Here is a 19,005-nt window from a genome sequence, read left to right as displayed (position 1 = left end):
ATTGGTCATAATTTCTCCAAAATCATGGAACCTTATGGTGGAGAAAAAAAAAAGTTCATTAAATTTTCATTGTTCTAGAAAAAGAGAGGGGAAACCAACTAAATTCATTGAGATAAAAGAAAAAGAAGAAGGAACAAAGGGCCCTCAGAGGGCAGACCAGCAACTTCAAAGGGCCAAACTGCATCATACATGATTTTAACAGCTTTTATAGGTTAATTGAATCCAGTTACGAAGTTTATGCACTCCGAAGTTTTTAGATTTTGTGAATTTTCTCGCATTTTGGATCGGATTATGGATGATGCTTGGTATTCTAACCAAGCACTGTACTAAAGCTGTTTGGCCACTGGGTTTAAGGAAAATAAGATTCTCTATAAATTAGTTATTAGGTTTGCCAACTTCCTACCCTCAAGTAGGTTAAAAACTGCAGCGATCATCTTACATACGATAACAAACCATGGCCAAAACTAATTCAATTCAAGGATTTCGGTGCAGCCTTTAATTTAACATTCTGAATTCTGAAAACCTTTTAGAACCATCGATGACTATTACTGAATAGTGAAGTAACAAGTAAAGTTTCATATAGTAGAGTTAACCCTACCTTGCTCGTTTGTCTTGAGTTGAAACTAAAGCAAACTTTCATCAAGGCCTGTTCAACCCTTGTGTGCATAAGATGATCAAACAGTTTTGGGTATTCGACACAACTCAGCTAGTGCTTGTTTGTTTCTTCTTTTCTTTTTTTTTTTGGTAGGAAGCTGGTGTTTGGTTTGGTTTTACGTAAACAAACAGTGGTCCTGGAGTTTCGAACATGGCGTGATTTGCATGATTCTAGAAGTACCAAATTGAACATGATCAATTCAAGGTACCAGCTCACAACACCTGTGAAGTATGTGGTAGTTTTACCACATGACTGCAAATCGAATCCTGCTTTAGATTTGGAGGGTTAGGGGTATTTTTTGGGGCAGGGCCACTGCCATTGTGCCTGCATGCCCTTTGAATAGAAATATAAATGTAAATACCCAAAAGGAGCAGCTCTTGATTTTTCTTTTTAACAACAAAAGTTACAAATCTTGCTTGACATGCACAGAAGATGATGGTCTGAGGCTCATTTCTCCATGTGCAACTCTGAGGTTCAGGCTTCAGGCCACTTCAAAGTTCAGCTCAGGGAGGCTTTAGATCAGGACCTCACAAACCTTCCACAGTATTCACTGGGCTCAACTCTTAAGCATGCTACAGCGACAAGCCTGACAACAACACGTTTTATGGATCCTAGGCGTCACCAGTGAGCATAGCTCTCATGCACAGCGACCAAAGGACACGAGGAAGCTCAGAAATGACTATCAGCTGAAACTTCCAAACACTAGATGATGTGATTCTTGTAGGCAGCCAAATACATCACTCACACTGAAAGCAATTATCGGTACCCGACACAGGACATTCTAACAGAATTTACTATTTGATGATCGCCACCTAGTTGATACAAACCGCTTCACAGTTCAGAATTATACGTTCACCATGGAGATGATTTACCAATGAGAACACAAACCGTAAAATATGAGAACAGAGCCTGCTCTCCATTGGTCCAGCCAGTAAAACCTACTTTCGATAACAAAAACTTCAACATATCCTCATCGAGGATCCAATGATTAAGATTCATAAGAGCTCATAAACTAGAAGTGAAGTAGATGAGTAGGAATTAGAAGGTTACTAGCAACAGTAAGAGGTAAGAAAATGATGGATGGGCATAAAAGGTCTGGATAAATTATTAATACGGTTCATCATTACAAGAGGACCACGAAGCTGAATACAAGGAATGGTAGCAAGAAACATGCACCTGCAGGCACTCTAACCAGCAGAAAGAGTCTTTGCAATGCTGATATTGGAATTGGGCATCTGCATCATTCCTTTGACGCTCGTTCTGGCACCATGCAGGCGATTGGTGCTTCTTGTTACAAAGCTTCAGCAACTTCATGAAAGCATAACACGTCTGCAAATAACATCTCCAGCCATTTGGAGCCGCTTGGCAAGGCTTAATTCGATGACGTTAACAATGCAGTACTAAGAGCAAATCCTACAGTACAGATATCTAGGCCTCAAGCTTATCAGGTGGGAATATCTCTGGAAACTCATTTTAATAACTTCGTTAGTGCTGAGCATGACTACTTCAGGTGTTGCTTTCTGATTCAATTTGCTTGTCATAGCTTTTCTTCTTCAATGAGTGATTGTGGAAAACAGAATATCATGTAATGATGAAACTACCTAATTGATATTCTCTTCTCTTCTGACACATTGTCACAATTTCTCAAAGATTCACGAATTGGAACTTTCAAGAAGTAAAATGCTCAATATCCATTGAAGGAAAACCAGGCTGAGCTGATTTCAGTCCTTGAAGAAGACTTCTTGCTGTATCCCTTTCCTGCAAAATTGAGTAGGTCCAAACAAGAAAACTATGACTAGGAGATGCAACTGTGAAAGGAAAAAAATGCCAAATTATTAAAATAAGGGAAGCAAACTATCTTCATTTTTCTTATATGAACAAATTTCTTGGGAAGAACATAAAAAAGAAAATCTTGTAAGAGTTCCCCTTAAAGATGAGACCACTTACAGGACCAGTATAATCCAAGAGCCTTGTGCAATAGATCTCTGCTTCCTCGAATCTTTTCTCGGCTTTGTAGTGTCTAGCAAGGAAAAGTAGAGCTTCAATCATATTTGGCCCCTGCCTCTCTTCAGCTTCCATCCTATCCAAATCTTTCTTGTAGTAAAATGCAGCCCGTTCAGAATGCCCAAGAACACTGTGCAGCTTTGCAAGCTGATGTAGCGCTATCCCTTCCCTGTCATTACTGTTTGCAGCCCTAGTGTAACACTTAATTGCATCCTCATGCATTTGCAGTGGTGCACTTTCATAGCACTGAGCCATAGCAATCCAAAGCCGGGCATCATTAGGCTGCAAGTAAGATGATTTCCGGAAATAATAAAGAGCATAGAAGGGCATGCTCATCATCTCATATGTCTGCCCCAAACCATACCAGGCACGGTAGTCCCGAGGATTTATATCAACGGCCCTCCTATAGGCATCAATTGCAGCAGGGGTATTTTTCATCTCGACATACTCATGACCCATCAGAGTCCAAGCTGAGAGGTATTTTCTGTTAAGTTTAAGTGCCCTTCTAAAGTACAAAACAGATTTCTCATGCTGGCCTTTTAAACTGTAGTAATTTGCAATAATGCAACATGACTCAGGTCGATATTTGTCAGTCAAAAATACCCTGTGGGCAAGGAAACTGAGAGCAGAGAAACATTCTTTTGCATAAAGTAAATTTGAGTAAACGTCCATGGAATCCACACGATATGGGTCAGTCCTCAGGAGCTCTTCAAAGATCACTTCAGCTTCATCGAGCTCCCTCAAATTATAGTGTGCTGTTGCAATTTGAGCCTGGATGTAATCGCTGAACCGGAAAATACCGATCAAACATTCATATCTTTTCAAAGCTTCTTCATGCATCTTGAGTTCTTGATATGCACTAGCAAGAAAGAAATCTTTCATCCAGTGATTTTTGAGATTTAGGTTGTTTAGAATTTCAGTTGTAGTGCATAGAGACTGAAGTTCTGACCAAGCACTCCAGTTCCAAGGGTAGCTGTTTACAGATTCAACAAGCACAGTAATAGCAAGGTTCTCACAACCCTTATCTCTCAGTATGATGCCATACAAGTACAGACCAAAGGAATCAATGGCACCAGTTCTGCGGAGTTTGGATAACTCTCTCTCTAAAGAAGTCAATTCGCTGTTCACAGCATCGCACTTGCCTAAGGAACCCTCAAGTTCTATCATCTCTTCTTCTTTTCGCTTTTCTCCCGCCTATATTTTAGAGAGAGAAATTCAAAATCAAAATTTAGGGGGGGGGGAGATTTGGATCATTCAGCATTCAAATGAAAATGAAAAAATAATGCAATTACTTTATAAACCGAAAGACCTGAAAGAAACTGGTAAAAGGATTCTGCTGATAACTATAATCCTGCATCTTGGAACAATTTTTAAAAACCAAAAGGCCTTACCTGTTGGACATAATCAATCTAATTGAAACTATCAGATAATTGTAACTCAATGCTCACTAAGTAAATGCAGAGTCAAGCTTCAAACTAAGTATTATGCTCATCATAATGTACCAAAACTACACATAACCCTCAGGTCCAGTTTAGTTGCTAGAAACTACATTTATTCATTTGGAAATAAAGGACTCTGGACATGTGATATCCAAATATAGATTAAAGTGCCAGTCTGAATGGTTTTTATGGCATGATGCATACTGTGTCAATGCCTTACAATCACAAGGCATTAGCATGGTTCTGTCTGCAAGCCAATGCTGGGCACGCCTGCTGTGCCAATGTGTGCCAAGCATTGGCAGCATGAACTATATACATGTTGATCTACTGAAAATATGCTAAGATGAAACCTAAGTGGTGGAGAAGGAAAGAAATCTTGAAAACACAAAGTATGAACAAAAGGGATGTCTAGAAAGAAGAGCAAGAAATGTAGGGATGTCCCCTAAAGAAAGTGAATATTCCATGCACTAAAACTTAGATGCTCAATAAGATTGTCAAATACAATTATTTAACAAAGAAACCTTTAAGAAAGAAGAAAGTTTGATGCATCTATTATGCACGCCAAATGTGTACAAGGTGGCTGGCTCAAAGCTGAACTTAGAAGTATTTTCAGCCAGAGACTGTTGAGGCAAAAAGAGATCGATGATAAAGAGTGCCTCAAAGAAAAAGGATATCGTGAGTCTCAAACAATAAATGCTTGTAGGTTCCAGCAGCACTGAGCATTCTTATGGTTCCTAAATCATTTGGACCAAAATCTTCATAGTAATTTCATAAAAAATTAATCATCAATTCTTTGTGATTAAAACAATAGAGTACAATAACCTAATTATTATTTAGCAAGTATCTGGATTCATCTATATCTTGCTTATGGAATTCCTTGTAAGTGATCAATCTAATATGTGCACCAGACCTTCAAAATGCAAATTGTTCAATCACCAGAATACATGAAAAGGCACTCTGCCCTAGTCTACGGTTAAATTACCAGTGATGAGTATGCGAAGAAATGAGAAAAACAGAAGTTGAACCACAACCAATGAATGGGAAAGTAATCACCATGCATAGAGTTATACACACATCTTAAGATCATAGATCTAATATGCTTCACACGACGGTCCAACCTTGCCGAAATGAACTAAATCAGTCTGCTGTTTGTATCACCCAGAAGGCATTTGAAGGCACAGTTCCTATGCTCTTCAATAAATAGTAACTACAGATCATCATAACAAGAACGAGTACCAATTATAATAATTTCTCATCAACTATTAGAAATAGTGTTATTAAATTTTTTTTTTGCACACGCTAATCCTTTTAACAGATGCATTTCGTCGAACAGCACTCGGAATAGACGATAAAGCCATCCAAGAAGAACTGCAAATAGAAGGGAAATAAACTAAACTAGTAATAAGAAGGGCATCTACGAGCACCGTTACCATATAGAGAGCGTAGCACCGGAGGAAGACATGCTTCCGCCCCGTCTGACCTCTGAGGGCGTGTGCAGCCCGCCGGTACTCGCGGCAGTCGAAGTAGGACTTGGCGAGGAGGTAGCAATCCCCGGCGGGGCCACCGCCGACGCCATCGATCCCATCGTCGTCCGGAATGGGGGTGCTGACGTAGGAGACGCCGGCGATGGGCGTGGCGGTGACGTCCGGGGCGCCGCCGGCACGGAGCCGCCGGCGGAAGCTGGATCCGTCGCGGTGGTGGGGGAGGAGAAGGCGGGAGGCGCTGGAGGTGGACGGGGTGGCGCGTGAGGAGACGGAGGCGGAGGCGGCGGAGGAGGAGGAAGAGGGCAGGGCGTCGGGCTCGATGCCGACGAGGAGTTCTGCTGCCCTGCGGAGGAGAATAAGGTGAGGAGAAGGGAGACGAAGAGAGAGGCGGGGGTATAGAGAGAGCAAAATACCATTTCGCCGCGGAGTAGAGGCAGCGATCGCCGAGCTGGCGGATCGCGGCGCGGAGCTCGCAGCGACAGGTCTCTCTTGATGCCATCTCTTCGGCGGAGGGTTTGGGTTTCTAGGGAGAGAGCGGCAAAAGCTAAAATTGAAATGATGGTTTGGCTATATATAGTATGGTATCAGCTGGCCGCTTAGAAACTGTGAAGGGGAACAAAGGTCAAGAGAGCCATTTGGGCCTTCGCCCATCATTGAGACTGTGTGCATTTGTGAAATACACAATTATACACATGTAAAATGAAAAAAAAAACAAAATAATATGACCAGATTTACATCCTTTTCCACCAGCTGTGATATGAAATATGATAACTTATAGATATTCTTATAGAATTGTTCTAACATGTGGCTATGTCCTTACTTTTTGTGTTTTCGTATTGAATTTGAATTAACTATAGTTGGGCTACATTGAAAGATCAATAGCTTATAAGTTTACGATTATATTCTATTTCGTGTCGGTATCCATGAAATTTAAACATAGAGTGTGTAAAATTGAAAGGTTGTTTTGATTTGTTCCATCAATGTGGTTATTTTCTTGGCTTTTCCGTAAGTTAATGATTTTGGTGCTAGGGCAATAATGCACCTGCAAATAGATGAGGTTGCTAGAGTTATCGCCCGCATATCGGATAAGTTTTAAGAAAATGTAAGCATGAATTAGACATTAATATATATAGTTGATAAAATTATATACACTTGTTTGTTACATTGCATTCTTAACTTAGATAAGCTTTTAAGTTGCATGCGGATTCCTCTTTCTATGAACCAGAACTGTTGGATCTATTTGCCTAAGTAGTCTATCATAGTTTCAATATTTTAATAGGATAGGGTTATTATGGGTATTGAAAAGTTGGAAAAGAGAGTTGATTATTTTCCGTTTTGGAATAGGATTAAGATTTACAAGGTCTAAACTTCTAAAAATGTTGTTCTTTAAAAAAAAAAAAATCAGATTGCTTTCTGAAGGCAGAGTTGAGTTTGAAGAGCTACTAACCTGTTGAATGGGTCTTGAAAAGGTTAGCCTTCCAGCATTCTTTGTTACCGCGCTCGAGAAATTGTTCATCATCCATCTTTTGTGGTATCATGTAGAAAAATGATTGAGGCCTTCAAAATTGAGAATCTTTGTTCTAAGTGGCTTGGTTCTCATTTATCCTCCTAGAGCGTATGGAGTAGGAAAATTTCACCTTCTAGTTCAGATGCTTTCTGAAAATGTTTCCAACTTTTTCATTGTTCCATTTTCTAAGGGCATTCCTGATTAGTTTGAGAAGTATAGAGACCCTTACACCAGGTGAATGGTTCTCTCTGTATTTCCATGTACATCTGACCACCTCGGTTATTCCTTCATAAGAAAGCCAAAACTTCTCAAGCCTAAAAGTAGGCTTTCTAGAGAACTCGGTTGAAGATGTTAGTAGTTTAGGACAGTGGTCAGAAGCAAATCTATGTATATGAGACAATTTAGATTTCGGATTCGTCTCCATCCAGTCCACCTGTAGCCAGAACCCTATCTAGCCTCTCTCGCACTCTTGCATTGCCATAGTGATTGTTAAACGATGTAAAAGAGGGCCCTCGTAGCCAAGATCAATGCGACCACATTAGTCGAGGAATGATACGACGCCACCTCAGAGGATGGGGGAGGAAACTCTGGTCGTGCTCATCTCACTCTTAAGATCCTTGTTCATTCACAAAATACGGCCATCTCAAAACATGTATCTAGAATTCTAGATTGAAAAATGTTTTTCCCCCTCAAATTGGAATAGCAAAATTGGCTTTGGTACATTATTGCCATCAATAACATCAGAGCACTGAATATAATTTCCTGCTGCCTTGCCTAAGAAAATCTTTAAATAGAAAGAGATCGATAAATGAAGACAGGTTGAACCAGTGATCAGGTCAAAAGCATCGATTCCATATAAACAGGTTAGACAGAGAACCAAAACGTCCAAATATCAACAGCTCTACATGGTTAAAAGACAATTATAAACACATTCCCCTGGCTAAGCTTATGCACCAGAGCCAATTCCTCTTGCCTTGAACTCATGTTTCCCTGCACGGATTCTTCTGATTATTTCATTCTGTAGGGAAACTATACATCTAAAGTAGACTGACCGTTCCTCTGATGATGTACTTCTCAAATATATGGCAAGCTCTATTCCATCTCCCACTGTCGCTGCTGCAGGTCGCATTCTTATCCAGGAATGGACATGTTCATCTGCAATGCACGACCAGACACCTCCATTTACTGTCTCGGTGGACATCGATTCCTTGAGTCTAGAATGCCATCAATTGGAACACATGACCTACCAAGGCATTTCTTGAGATGATACCATGCTTAGATCAGTGCAATCTGTCTTCCAGACTAATGGGAATTGACACCGGAGATTGCTGATAATTAGTGAATGTGGGAGCCCCTTTGTCAATAACCTTAGCCGGCTGGTCGCTAGACCGAGCACTGCTAGTTTGTTGCAAAAGTTGAACAAGGGAGAGAAATATATCCATCCTGGTCACACCTCTGTTAGCCTGCAATGAAATCAAAGCGATCTATCTAAGAAACAGATAAAATGATCTAAGCATTTTAGCAGAAAGTTCTCTTTTTTGCATCCCTACCTCAACTAAAAAACGTGCCCAGATCTTACTGTCATGAATTTCCATCACTCCTTTCAAGATAGTCAACCCAAATCCACGAATGATGTCTGCTATCTCAAGAAAGAACCCACGTTCTTCGCAAAGCATCTGCGAAGAGAATGAATGGGGCATCTTAAATCGGATGATAAAAAGAATGGTGCATCTTAAATTTGCACCATTCATTCTCTTCATATGAATGTATCTACAGCATTAAAATAAAAAAAGGGCTGTATTTTACCTCAACTAGCATCTGACCAGGGGGGGTGAGGTCCTCGACTATTATTGGGCAGACCATGGTTTGTCCTGCAACTTCATATGCCCAGGTCGCACCACCGCTACTGCCACCATTTGAATTGTCTTTTAAAACGACGCCACTCTCCTCACCGATCATCTATATATATTCACATAAAAGGAAAGAAAATCGAAAGCAAATCAATATTGATCCAATGCTTGTCAAGAAGCATGTCTGAAGGACAAAAGTAAAAACTAACGACTAAAAAGTGATGTATGTACCTTTGGCTCATCAGCTTGCTTGATTTTGTCTGCATATTTCGTTACGCTTTGCAAAAAGAGCATGTGTTTTATGGTGCGGTCCAACAAAGCATCAATGCTACACTGTTACATTCAATTAAAACAAGGTAAACACAGCATGCAGTAATAGCCAGAGCAAGCATCTGAAGCAGAAGTTTGGATGAATACCTTTGCACCATTTGGCACGATCTCTCGTAGCTCCTTTACACGGTCTTGTATTTGCTGGCGATCTTTTGGCCTTGGCCGTGTGCTTTCCCCAGGTCGTGCCCTTTTCTTGACAACCTTGACAGCTTCTTCAGGCTTCTTTGGCTGATTGACCATAGCACTCCCAGCATTCATACTGCAACTGTCATCAATCCACGAACTGACACGGGATTCTGAAAGTGGCTCTTTTGGTGATCCATGCATGATCTTCTCTGAGTTACAATGAGGTAACAGCACATCAGATATAGTACCTGTGGAAGGAAGACCTGCCAGCGCAACCTGATTTGTGTACAGTGAAGGCCCACCTACTCTAGTAATTGTAGAAAACTTATGCTTTGAATCAAGACTGGCAATAGGATCGACATTAATAGCCGCAGAATTATGAGTAGAAGCTTTATTACCACTCTCACCAACTATGGCATCCAATAATTGTTCAAGACCAGAGTCTGAGAACAGTCCTTTTTCAGCACCTGCCGTGGAGCCCATGTCCAACTCTGATATGCATTCTGAGACATTAGCACTCAAGTTTGAACAACTGCCACTGCCTACTGGCATTATTATGTCATCCCAGCATTCCTGCACAAGAATGCTTGGGCTCAGATCCAATTCCATTCCGTCAAACAGGTCATTATCGGAAAGAGGTTGAGTGGGTGTAATTGAAGAGCTCTCTTTCCCACCATTTCCTGTGCCCATAGAGTTCAATTGTGCTGCAGTGGAGTTCTTAACTGGCATAATTTGTAATCCAGTCACTGGAGTGCAGCCACTCCCATCAAGTTCAGCCAAACAAGCTGATACAGAACTGGCACCTAGCGGAGTTTCATTCATTTTGACAGACCGGTCAGAGGCCCGCTCTGGGGGTTGATCATTCAGATGATTTAGATCATTTAAGGAATCATTCTCTGAATGAAGCAATGGAGAATTTTCAGTTGTCATGTCTTGTAAAGTGACAAAAGTATCTGCAAGTTCCTGGCAAAAGGATTTGGCACCGGATAGACCACCCACTGTCAAAGATGACAAAGATGAATGTCCGAGTTCTAGCAACTTCTCTGCACCATTCGTGCAAGTTTTGCTTATCTCAGAAGATCTTGACCCAGGCACCGTATCCCACGATCTATATGTGCTACAAGATGAAGAGGAGTCTCCATAAACTTGACGAAGTGCATTCACCTGAGGAACGGAAAGATATGAACTAGTAGGAAACAAGCTAGAAAACCCCTGCATCCCCATCCCAGATAACAGTCTCTGCTCCACTGCAAGATCTGCAATTCCCTTGGCCCAGGTATATGCATTCAAGTTGGTAGCAACTGAATCGTTGGGAAAATAAGAATCAGACTGAAACTGTAAGTTAGGGTACAGTAGTACTTGAGCTTCAGCACTGGCTGCAGGATATTGGTTTGCACGGTGAAATGAGGAATTCCTGCTGACAGAGGGTATTTTCTGAAATCGGTCGCAGGAACTTTCAGAAACGGCAACTCCTAGCATGGATACTATAGGATTCATGCTCCCACTATGAGATGTGAAGCCATGGTAAGATCCCTGAGAGAAAATACTTGGAAACTGCACAGGTCCTCTCAGAGGTTCAGTGTTTGTCATACACTTTTCTCTTATGTCTCCATGCAAGGAATTGGTGTTGTCATAACAGTTGCAAGCAGTTCCTGAAGAATTTGCAGAGGCAGATGCTGCATTCTCATCATGAGTTGTCAAAGCTTTATGGGCTACTCCATGTGGAAGAAGGCCCACTATGTTTTCCACCTGCTCCAATGAATGCTTAACTTGATTTACAAACTCCAAATTTTCTGGAATCTGGTGGAAAAAATGAGTGAATAGTAAGTTCTACATAGTACATACACATAGATGAAATATGGACACATTGTGGTCAGATATGGCAATAGCTCAAGTAATTCAATTTTTCGTAGCATGTTTAAATGAATGCAAGATAAAAAAAAACATTCATTGATTAATACCAAATAATTTGATACATCAACAATGTTTATCAGTTTATTACGATTTCTTCATGGCTGTAATCAATTAGCTTCTAAACAGCTATTTGAGTTGAAGACAAGACCATCTTAAGCCCATGCATGACAATCATCCAGCATGCTTTAATAAAGGAAAGGCAAGCAGGTAATTCCGATGAAGGAGGCTGCAATCCTGCGGATTAAGATAGTTTTTCTAGAGGAATGACACTGTAGAAACTCATGTAACACATTTTCCTAAAATGAGGAAAGGGTGATGGGATTTGATGCTAGGCATTTATCCATGAAAACTCTGATCTCCATACATGCAAATTTGCAACTGGCAAGAAACTGGACCACAAACTGAACCAAGATCCATGTACATTATCACCATATGTTCACAATCTGCATTGTTTTCAAGATTTGAGCATGCTGCTATGGATGTCCTATAATTGAAGATACAGAAAATAGGCAAAGATTCAAGTCACCAGTTCTTCCTGTGTAGGGTCATCAATCAAAGAAAACTCTTGTCCCATCCTATACTAATCTGCCACTTAATTCTTAGCTCTTCATTTAAGTTCATCATTGACATATAAGGACAAGATGCCCTTTATTTCATATCAATTTTCAATTCTCAAAGGCAAGAAAAATTATTAAAAGCTAAAGCTTAAATTTTTTATGAAAAGTTGTTCCATGTTACAGAAGTGTTCAGTAGTTGTATTATGTAAGGTAAATTTCATGTCCTCTGAGTAACATTGTTCGAGACTGAAAGTTTGGAACTTGTGGATTCTCAGATGCGACACTATATATGTTTACGCCACCTGTTCGGCACACTACTGTCTTTAGGGCACTCTAGCTTTGAAACAATAAGTCATGCTACCCCCATGTCACATCATATTCAGGTGTTCAGTGCAGTGCTTTAAACACCTTGTGTAATTCATTGTCTACATAACTTAAGTAAACCAGGTAATAAGTTAACTGGAACCTTGACTTGCAGTTGACCCAAACAAATAAAAGGCTCCACAAGTTGATTCAGGTGCAAGAGAGCAAACAGTCCTTTCAGAAATTATCTAAGATTGTTAAAATTTTCCAATTTGTTTCAAGTTTATGGACTCATAGTCTAGGGGGCATAAAATGAATAAACAATTAATGTAACAAGTCTGCTAAAGCTAGGTCATGCTAATAGAATAAATGAATGATCATTATTGTTTAATTGAAGAGGGGAGTCTGATGGTTGGGAGGTGGGTGGGTGTGCATGCAGGGGCAAGAGTCAAAGAAGTTGTGCCATTCTAAGCAGAATATCTATGGACTGAATAAAGATATGAATTGCATAATATGATAGGTATTTTTTTTTCTTTTCTTTGTTCGATAAAAGGTGACCATTCATTACACCATGTATGGTGAGAAGTGCAAATCAGTGAATCAAGGAGTAATGATTCTGTCTGTATTAATGCACCCCGAACCTCTTTAACTTTTTTCAAGCAAGACAACATGATTAAGATAACTACTCTTTTAACCTGATTATGATAACAAATGTTAAGTTTTGAGACTAAGTAATTGGCAGTCTACACTGTACAAAGGCAGCATTGCCAGTATATAGGAGTTTCAATTACTAACCTTCTCAGGGGAACCAAACTGAGCCACACCTAGTGATGGCAGAGAAATGATGACAATAGTCTGCAAGATGGAGAGTTATTTTCAGTGGCAAAATTATGCGGCTTGGCATCAAAGATTTATTTGGCAAGTGTATTGATAAGGAATTTGGATCTCATAATCTTTAGAGCCATGGTATGCCATACTACATCGAACCAGGATGTATGGAGCATACCGTAATCATACCAGTACATTGTATGGAGAGCATACCAACATTCAGTACACCGAACCGGCCTCTATACCAGGCATAACTACACAGTGATAGGATGGCACTGGTACGGGGTCCGGTACAGAGACGGCATACCTTGTTTAGAGCTCATAATCTTTATTCAAATTTGACAAGTCAATATTAAAAAACAAGGCTGTATGCATGCATGTGCCTGGGCACGGACAAAAGAGCACATAAATAACACAAACCTTAATTCCGGCAGTAAACTGATGTTGCCACTCCGCATTACTCTGAAAAAGACAACTTTAGTCAGATAACTAAATGCAGTATAATGTGCACAGACCATTATGAGACATTTAACAAGCTCCAATAATGTAGCAAAGCAAGAAGGAATGATAGAATATTACGAAAAAGGTACTAGAAAAGTTCATTTAGACAACCAGTGATAACTAATAAAGTAGCACAAGGATATACATTACAAAATTAGCATTAAGTCTAAAAAAGCTATATATTTACAGTCACACAAATCATCTTTTTTGTTTGTTTAAAAATCTTTTTCTTAATATAATGGAAACTTCAAAATAAATTAAGACTACCAAGAAAATGATATTTATTTAATATATTAGAAATTTATTTATGTAACTGTATGCATTGTCTCACTCGATTTTTTTCAAAAGCTGCCATCAACAGAGATATCTTAAAGGCTGGACAAAAATAAAGTGTAATAATCTTCTCAAAGGTCCATTGTATGCTGCTGGAGAAAAAGAAGACACGTCTAACTGTACCTGAAATACGTCTGGATTGTCAGTAGAGTTGGTCGGGCTCAAATCTATACCATAAATATCAGAATAGATCCACTGATGCTTCCCACTTATAACTGCCCCTCCAATGATTCTGATCAAAAAAGACAACTTAGCCTTTCAAATAAAAAGCAGCCACTTAATTATTATTTAAAAAAAAAAAGAACTTGGACACATTCTCAAAGCTAGATTCATAAACAAACAAAATATCTCCATAATTAGATAAAATATAAACAAGCATGACCAGAAAGAGGCACTCAGGCCAAAAATTCAATAAACTACAAGAAGAGAAAGTTTGCCTATATATCAGCTGCAAAATAAACTACGGTTTGTCTCAGAAAGTTCACTGCATACTGCAGATAAATGATAAAATTATGTGCTCATCCTGCACATTAGTTCAATTTTTTACCAGTTAAAGATCCACAAATTCGATTTGAAAAGAGTAAGTAGAATTATCAAAGACACTCAAAACAATTTTAGGCCTGAGAAAAGCCTAACATATAGAATAAGCCACCAAACTATGCTGATCTTACCCTTCTCCAACCATGTGGACCTGATTAAGTATCTTGTCAAGCACTCCTCGAACCCGCTCTTCATAGTAGCAATCCTCCACCATCAGCAACCTAGTACCGAGAAGTCCCAATATTAGTCAAAGTGATTATCTCAGTACTACAATACAAATTAAATCCATCGTGGCATTCTCTAGCCCACTGGATCAGAAAATTTCAAAGAGATCAGGCAAACAGAATTCCATCCTCAGCTATGAAATTGAGGAACTGATGCTCAAATTTAGGATATTAATATATAAATCAGCACTCACAATAAGTCATTAGAGTAGCATCCTTCATCAATTCAACAACCCATGTTTTAAAGAGGCAAAAACTGATGGAATTGATGGCATTAGAGCATTATGGTGTTCTTCACTTTGCATTAAAATAGCATTTTTATGAGAAAAATGGCTACGTTTCAAAAAAAAAAAGTGTACCAAAAAAGGGAAGGAGGGAAACAAAGTTATCAAAATTAAAATTTTTCGATTGTAGTAAAAGAGAAAAGTGATTCAATAAAAGTTCTACTCGGACCTCAACATATTGTCCAAGAAAGGGCACCCGTTATTTGCTAGAACCCTTCATATATCCATGGAATAAAGAATATCCTCCTATAACCATCGATCGCAAAACCATCACACTCACTAATGTAAAAAAAAAAGTATTAATATATAAATAAATAAGAAAATATAGATACTAGGACGTTAAAAAGGAGTAATTTTTACTTCCGAACTACTTACCATCAAATTTATGCCATGCTTTAAAATTTAACAAAAGGGAAGGAAAAAAAAAAACAGCGAACAAAGAGGAGCATAAAGACATAGAAACTCAACTAAAAAACAAATCCATGAAAGCCCACATCACAGAGGAAACACAAGAGTCCAAAAGATTCCCAAAACAAAAAAAACTCAAAGAAAAAAAAAAAACAAATCCTTCCAAGAAAACGCCGTGCATAAAAATCAACGAATAAAGACAAACAAACAAGCAGATCAAGGCCGACCGTTACCGGGGATCGCAGCGATCCACGCGCCAGAGAACCCCGTACGACCACACTCCCCCGGTGCACAGCCCGCCGAGCACCCCTCTCGGCTGCGGCGCCGGCGCCATCACTCCCTCCGCACACGAATCTCGAGGCAGCGTCAGAGGAGAGACCAGAGCAAACACTAGAGAGAGAGGAGGAGGAGGAGGAGGAGGAGTAGGAGGAGGAAGAGAAGGAGGAGGAGGAGGAGAGAAACCCTAGCCCCTTGCCGAGGACTCTACCTCGCCAGCTCCCACGGTGGGCGGTCTGTAGCTGCCGGCAGACCGGGTTCGGACACAATGGTGTTTTCCCGTTACGAGAGACCGGGCCGAGGGAGGGAGAGGTTGGTAGTTATGTATAGGGGGCGCGAAAAGAACTACGGCGAGGTGGAAAGATCGGCGATTTTTTCGCGCGGTCGGGGTCTCCAGCCGGAGAGCGGTTTCCCGGGGAGCGGCGAGGGGCAGTTTTTGGGCTACCTATTTTTCGTTTAAATAGAGATTTCATAATAATTGAGAGAGAGAGAGAGAGATAATAGGATCTTCGGTTATTAAGGTGGAGGGTAAATGAGTGAATACAATTTCTCGGACAAGAATCTCTCCCGGCGCTGCAGGTTGATGACCGGGAGTAGGCGGTAGCTCAAGCAGGGTTCACTTTTGGTTATATATATATATATATATATATATATATATATATATATATATATAGAGAGAGAGAGAGAGAGAGAGAGAGAGGGCTTTTTTCACTGCTTACGTACCAAAATTATATAATTTAGACACTCCTAATCTATATCAAATTATTTGATGTATAAATTAAATTTTTTTAAATTATATAATTTTTGATATACAAAAAAATTAGAGATAATAGGTGATATTCAGCAATTTTGATCATTGATATAGAATCTAATTATTTTATATATATCTGATCGAATTTGAGTAGAGATTCATTCGAGTATAGCCAAGTCTCACTCTCTCTATTTATGTACCCATATATATTATTTATATGCCAACATTTAATAATGTGTAAGAAGTAAATCTCGATTTTGGTTGCTGAGAAGATGACAAAAAAAAAAATTATAAGAGAATAATTAGGAGAAGATGGCAGAATCCAATTTTTCTATTATTTGATAATTAAAAAATAAAGAGATGAAATAAAAATAAATTTATATTTTATGTAGCTTAAGATAATAATGAATAATTAAAGAAGTAGTTTAACATAATTATGTCTGATAAACATTTTTTTTGTTGACCTTTTATACATTTTGTTTTAGCTGCACTGAACATTAAAAGTTTCTTTTTTTTCTTTTCATTTCATTTGTTCGTTGCTTGATACATTTTTTACTTTCATTTTTGTCAGGAACCCAGCCAAACCAAGCGAGTTTAGAGAGAAACATGATATAATTAAATTTGGTGAAAGTAGATCACTTATTATTTACTACTAATTTCATAAGGATTTCACGTGAAACAAAGAAATGTTAATTTGTGCCAACATGAGGCACAAATTATTGAAAAAAGACAAGTATATAATGAAGCTATTAGCTTTGTGGGTAGTTTAGCACCAACATAACTCAATTTTTCTTAAAAAAAGTATCACTCTAATAAAACATATGGCAATAAGATTAGTCTAGATTATGAAATATCTAATAACAAATAATTATTTGAGAATGAAGCTTTTGAGTTGTGCCGGTGTTATATTGTCACTCATTACAGCAGTACTTTTTTATTCTTCTCTTTCAAATATTTAATCTAAAATCGCCATCAGCTATACCAACTTTAGTTAGTGATTTGATGAGGTTAACTTGATGTTAAATGCAAAATTCCTACGTAATTTCAGACTAAGATTGAAATGGACACACATTTAAAAAGAAATAAACCACCTCAAGGGCCTGTTAGTCTTTGACGCGCAATGCTGCAATATAGAACACCTCTGAGAAAGCCTGGCATCGGTGGAGATCTAGAACAGAGAATGGGATCCGTCTTGAGGAACTTTTTCTTATCCTTTTGTCTTCTCTATAGAAGTTAATAGAGAAAAGTAAATGGCTCTTTCATTTTGCTCCACAGCTGATACTTTAGATCGCCAAGCAGTAAGATACCAAGTAAACTAAGGACGTGGAGATCGAAGGCCAGCACACCTTGCGCAGTATCTTAGAGAAGATATGAAATTTTGTGACAAATCCCATGCAAGATCTCCTGTCTTATTTTTACCTAAAATGGAATTGGGGCATGTAATTAAGAAAAAAACATTTTCATATATCTCCCCTAACATATGGTATGCTTTCCATTAAAAAAGAAATTATTTCGAAAGATTTGGAATCAAGGGTGGTCATAATGGCATTTGAATTTGATGATACACTAATGAATACGGTTTATATTACTGTGGTTCTAGAAGATGACTGGTTGAAGCCTTCCACTGTCTACAAAGAGACCAAAATCACATGATTAAAACCTGGCATGCATGTCTATTGTTTTATAGTAGTTAAGGACTCCATGACTGATATGTGCTTTTTTTCATGATTCTCACATATTTGATAAAGCTTAAATCAATTTCACAGACATAAAGTATATATATGCGCAATTGTATAGTATGAAAGCTGTAAACTTCCAATCACAAACATGATAATTTAACTAGGAGGAGGAAACACGACAATATGTTCTTCTTAGCTCGTCGCATCCGAACAATGCCACGGTAAAGAATTTAATGCCTCCCCCTCCCCCTCTTTGCCAACTTTTGTTTTTTTTTTTTTTTTTGGTGTTCTGGGTGCACCCATGCCCGTTTACTATGAGTCGCTGAGTTGCTGTTGTATCAAAAAAAAAAAAAAAAAAAAACTATATGTTTTTCTACATGCATATTGAGACTGTCATGCATTGATGGCCAACCACATAAAATTTGATGTTTTGAGAATTTTACTTCAAAAATTGAATATTGTTTTGGCCAAGTAAACATGGATGGTCTTCTAGGCGAGGCTTTACAATTTGATATATTCTTATAAGATGGCCATGCTAACACCTCAAAATCTTCCCAATTACTATATATATATATATATATATATAGTATTATATTACAGAACATAGGTATTTTTAGATAAATATATATTTAACTTGGAGGACTAAAGTTTCTCTAGTTTAAGCCTGATAGAATCACGTTTTATTTCCAAACAGAACTCTACTCTACTGGCAAGCATGGATTCATTACCGGCACTAAACCTCGCACCAAAAAGGTACTGATGTTAATGAGCTGAAAACCCAATTGATATGAACATCATATGACTCTCAGTGCCAGCTTTGACAGGACTCTAGCTTTTTAATATTTAACTCCCTATGTATCTTTGATTTTTGGAGAATTTGGAAACAGACCGAGTGCCTGTATATAGAGGTGGATGGAGAGCTATACTATTTCGTCCTACTGTGTCTGCTTCCTAGTGAGCTAATTAATATTCAGCCCTGACCCATGCATGATATACTGCTTTTGGAATTCAG

The 19,005-nt window shown here is 38.8% G+C and overlaps 2 protein-coding genes across 4 annotated transcripts; both read right to left on the bottom strand.

Moving 5' to 3' along the window:
* Positions 1–1,721: 1,721 nt before the first annotated feature.
* Positions 1,722–8,209, bottom strand: APC8 (anaphase-promoting complex subunit 8). Its single transcript, XM_008808709.5, has 5 exons — positions 7,030–8,209; positions 5,996–6,185; positions 5,529–5,925; positions 2,603–3,853; positions 1,722–2,413 (listed from the first exon to the last, which is right to left on the bottom strand). The coding sequence occupies exons 2-5, from the start codon at positions 6,079–6,081 to the stop codon at positions 2,324–2,326; spliced, it is 1,824 nt and encodes a 607-aa protein (XP_008806931.4). The 5' UTR covers positions 6,082–6,185; positions 7,030–8,209; the 3' UTR covers positions 1,722–2,323.
* On the bottom strand, positions 7,875–16,074 carry LOC103719457 (transcription factor bHLH155-like). 3 transcript variants are annotated; one of them, XM_008808708.4, is made up of 11 exons: positions 15,521–16,074; positions 14,503–14,592; positions 13,955–14,063; positions 13,418–13,459; positions 12,965–13,024; positions 9,698–11,195; positions 9,357–9,604; positions 9,171–9,272; positions 8,896–9,048; positions 8,640–8,765; positions 7,875–8,552 (listed from the first exon to the last, which is right to left on the bottom strand). In XM_008808708.4, exons 1-11 carry the CDS (start codon positions 15,619–15,621, stop codon positions 8,370–8,372), a joined length of 2,712 nt encoding a protein of 903 aa, XP_008806930.3. In that variant the 5' UTR covers positions 15,622–16,074; the 3' UTR covers positions 7,875–8,369. The 3 variants fall into 3 exon arrangements, with proteins under 3 accessions (XP_008806930.3, XP_008806929.3, XP_088574690.1); XM_008808707.4 differs by having other exon boundaries at positions 9,357–11,195; XM_088718564.2 differs by lacking the exon at positions 15,521–16,074 and adding an exon at positions 15,049–15,176 and having other exon boundaries at positions 9,357–11,195.
* Positions 16,075–19,005: the final 2,931 nt, after the last annotated feature.

This window comes from Phoenix dactylifera, chromosome 3 (assembly GCF_051530095.1).
Source record: "Phoenix dactylifera cultivar Ajwa chromosome 3, Ajwa_hap1_PhDact_Kaust_v1.1, whole genome shotgun sequence".
NCBI lineage: Eukaryota > Viridiplantae > Streptophyta > Magnoliopsida > Arecales > Arecaceae > Phoenix > Phoenix dactylifera.
This window is presented reverse-complemented; position numbering and strand designations above follow the sequence as displayed.

Bases quoted from the DNA above. Each gene is read 5' to 3' on its own strand.
- LOC103719457 (XM_008808707.4), bottom strand. From the start codon at position 15,621: ATGGCGCCGGCGCCGCAGCCGAGAGGGGTGCTCGGCGGGCTGTGCACC. The intron at 14,064-14,502 runs GTAAGATCAGCA...TTTTTTGATCAG, and splicing joins GTCCACATGGTTGGAGAAGG to AATCATTGGAGGGGCAGTTA. The intron at 8,766-8,895 runs GTAAAATACAGC...TTCTCTTCGCAG, and splicing joins CTGGTCAGATGCTAGTTGAG to ATGCTTTGCGAAGAACGTGG.
- APC8 (XM_008808709.5), bottom strand. From the start codon at position 6,081: ATGGCATCAAGAGAGACCTGTCGCTGCGAGCTCCGCGCCGCGATCCGC. The intron at 5,926-5,995 runs GTATTTTGCTCT...TCTCCTCCGCAG, and splicing joins CTCTACTCCGCGGCGAAATG to GGCAGCAGAACTCCTCGTCG. The intron at 3,854-5,528 runs GTAACGGTGCTC...TCTAAAATATAG, and splicing joins GGTGCTACGCTCTCTATATG to GCGGGAGAAAAGCGAAAAGA.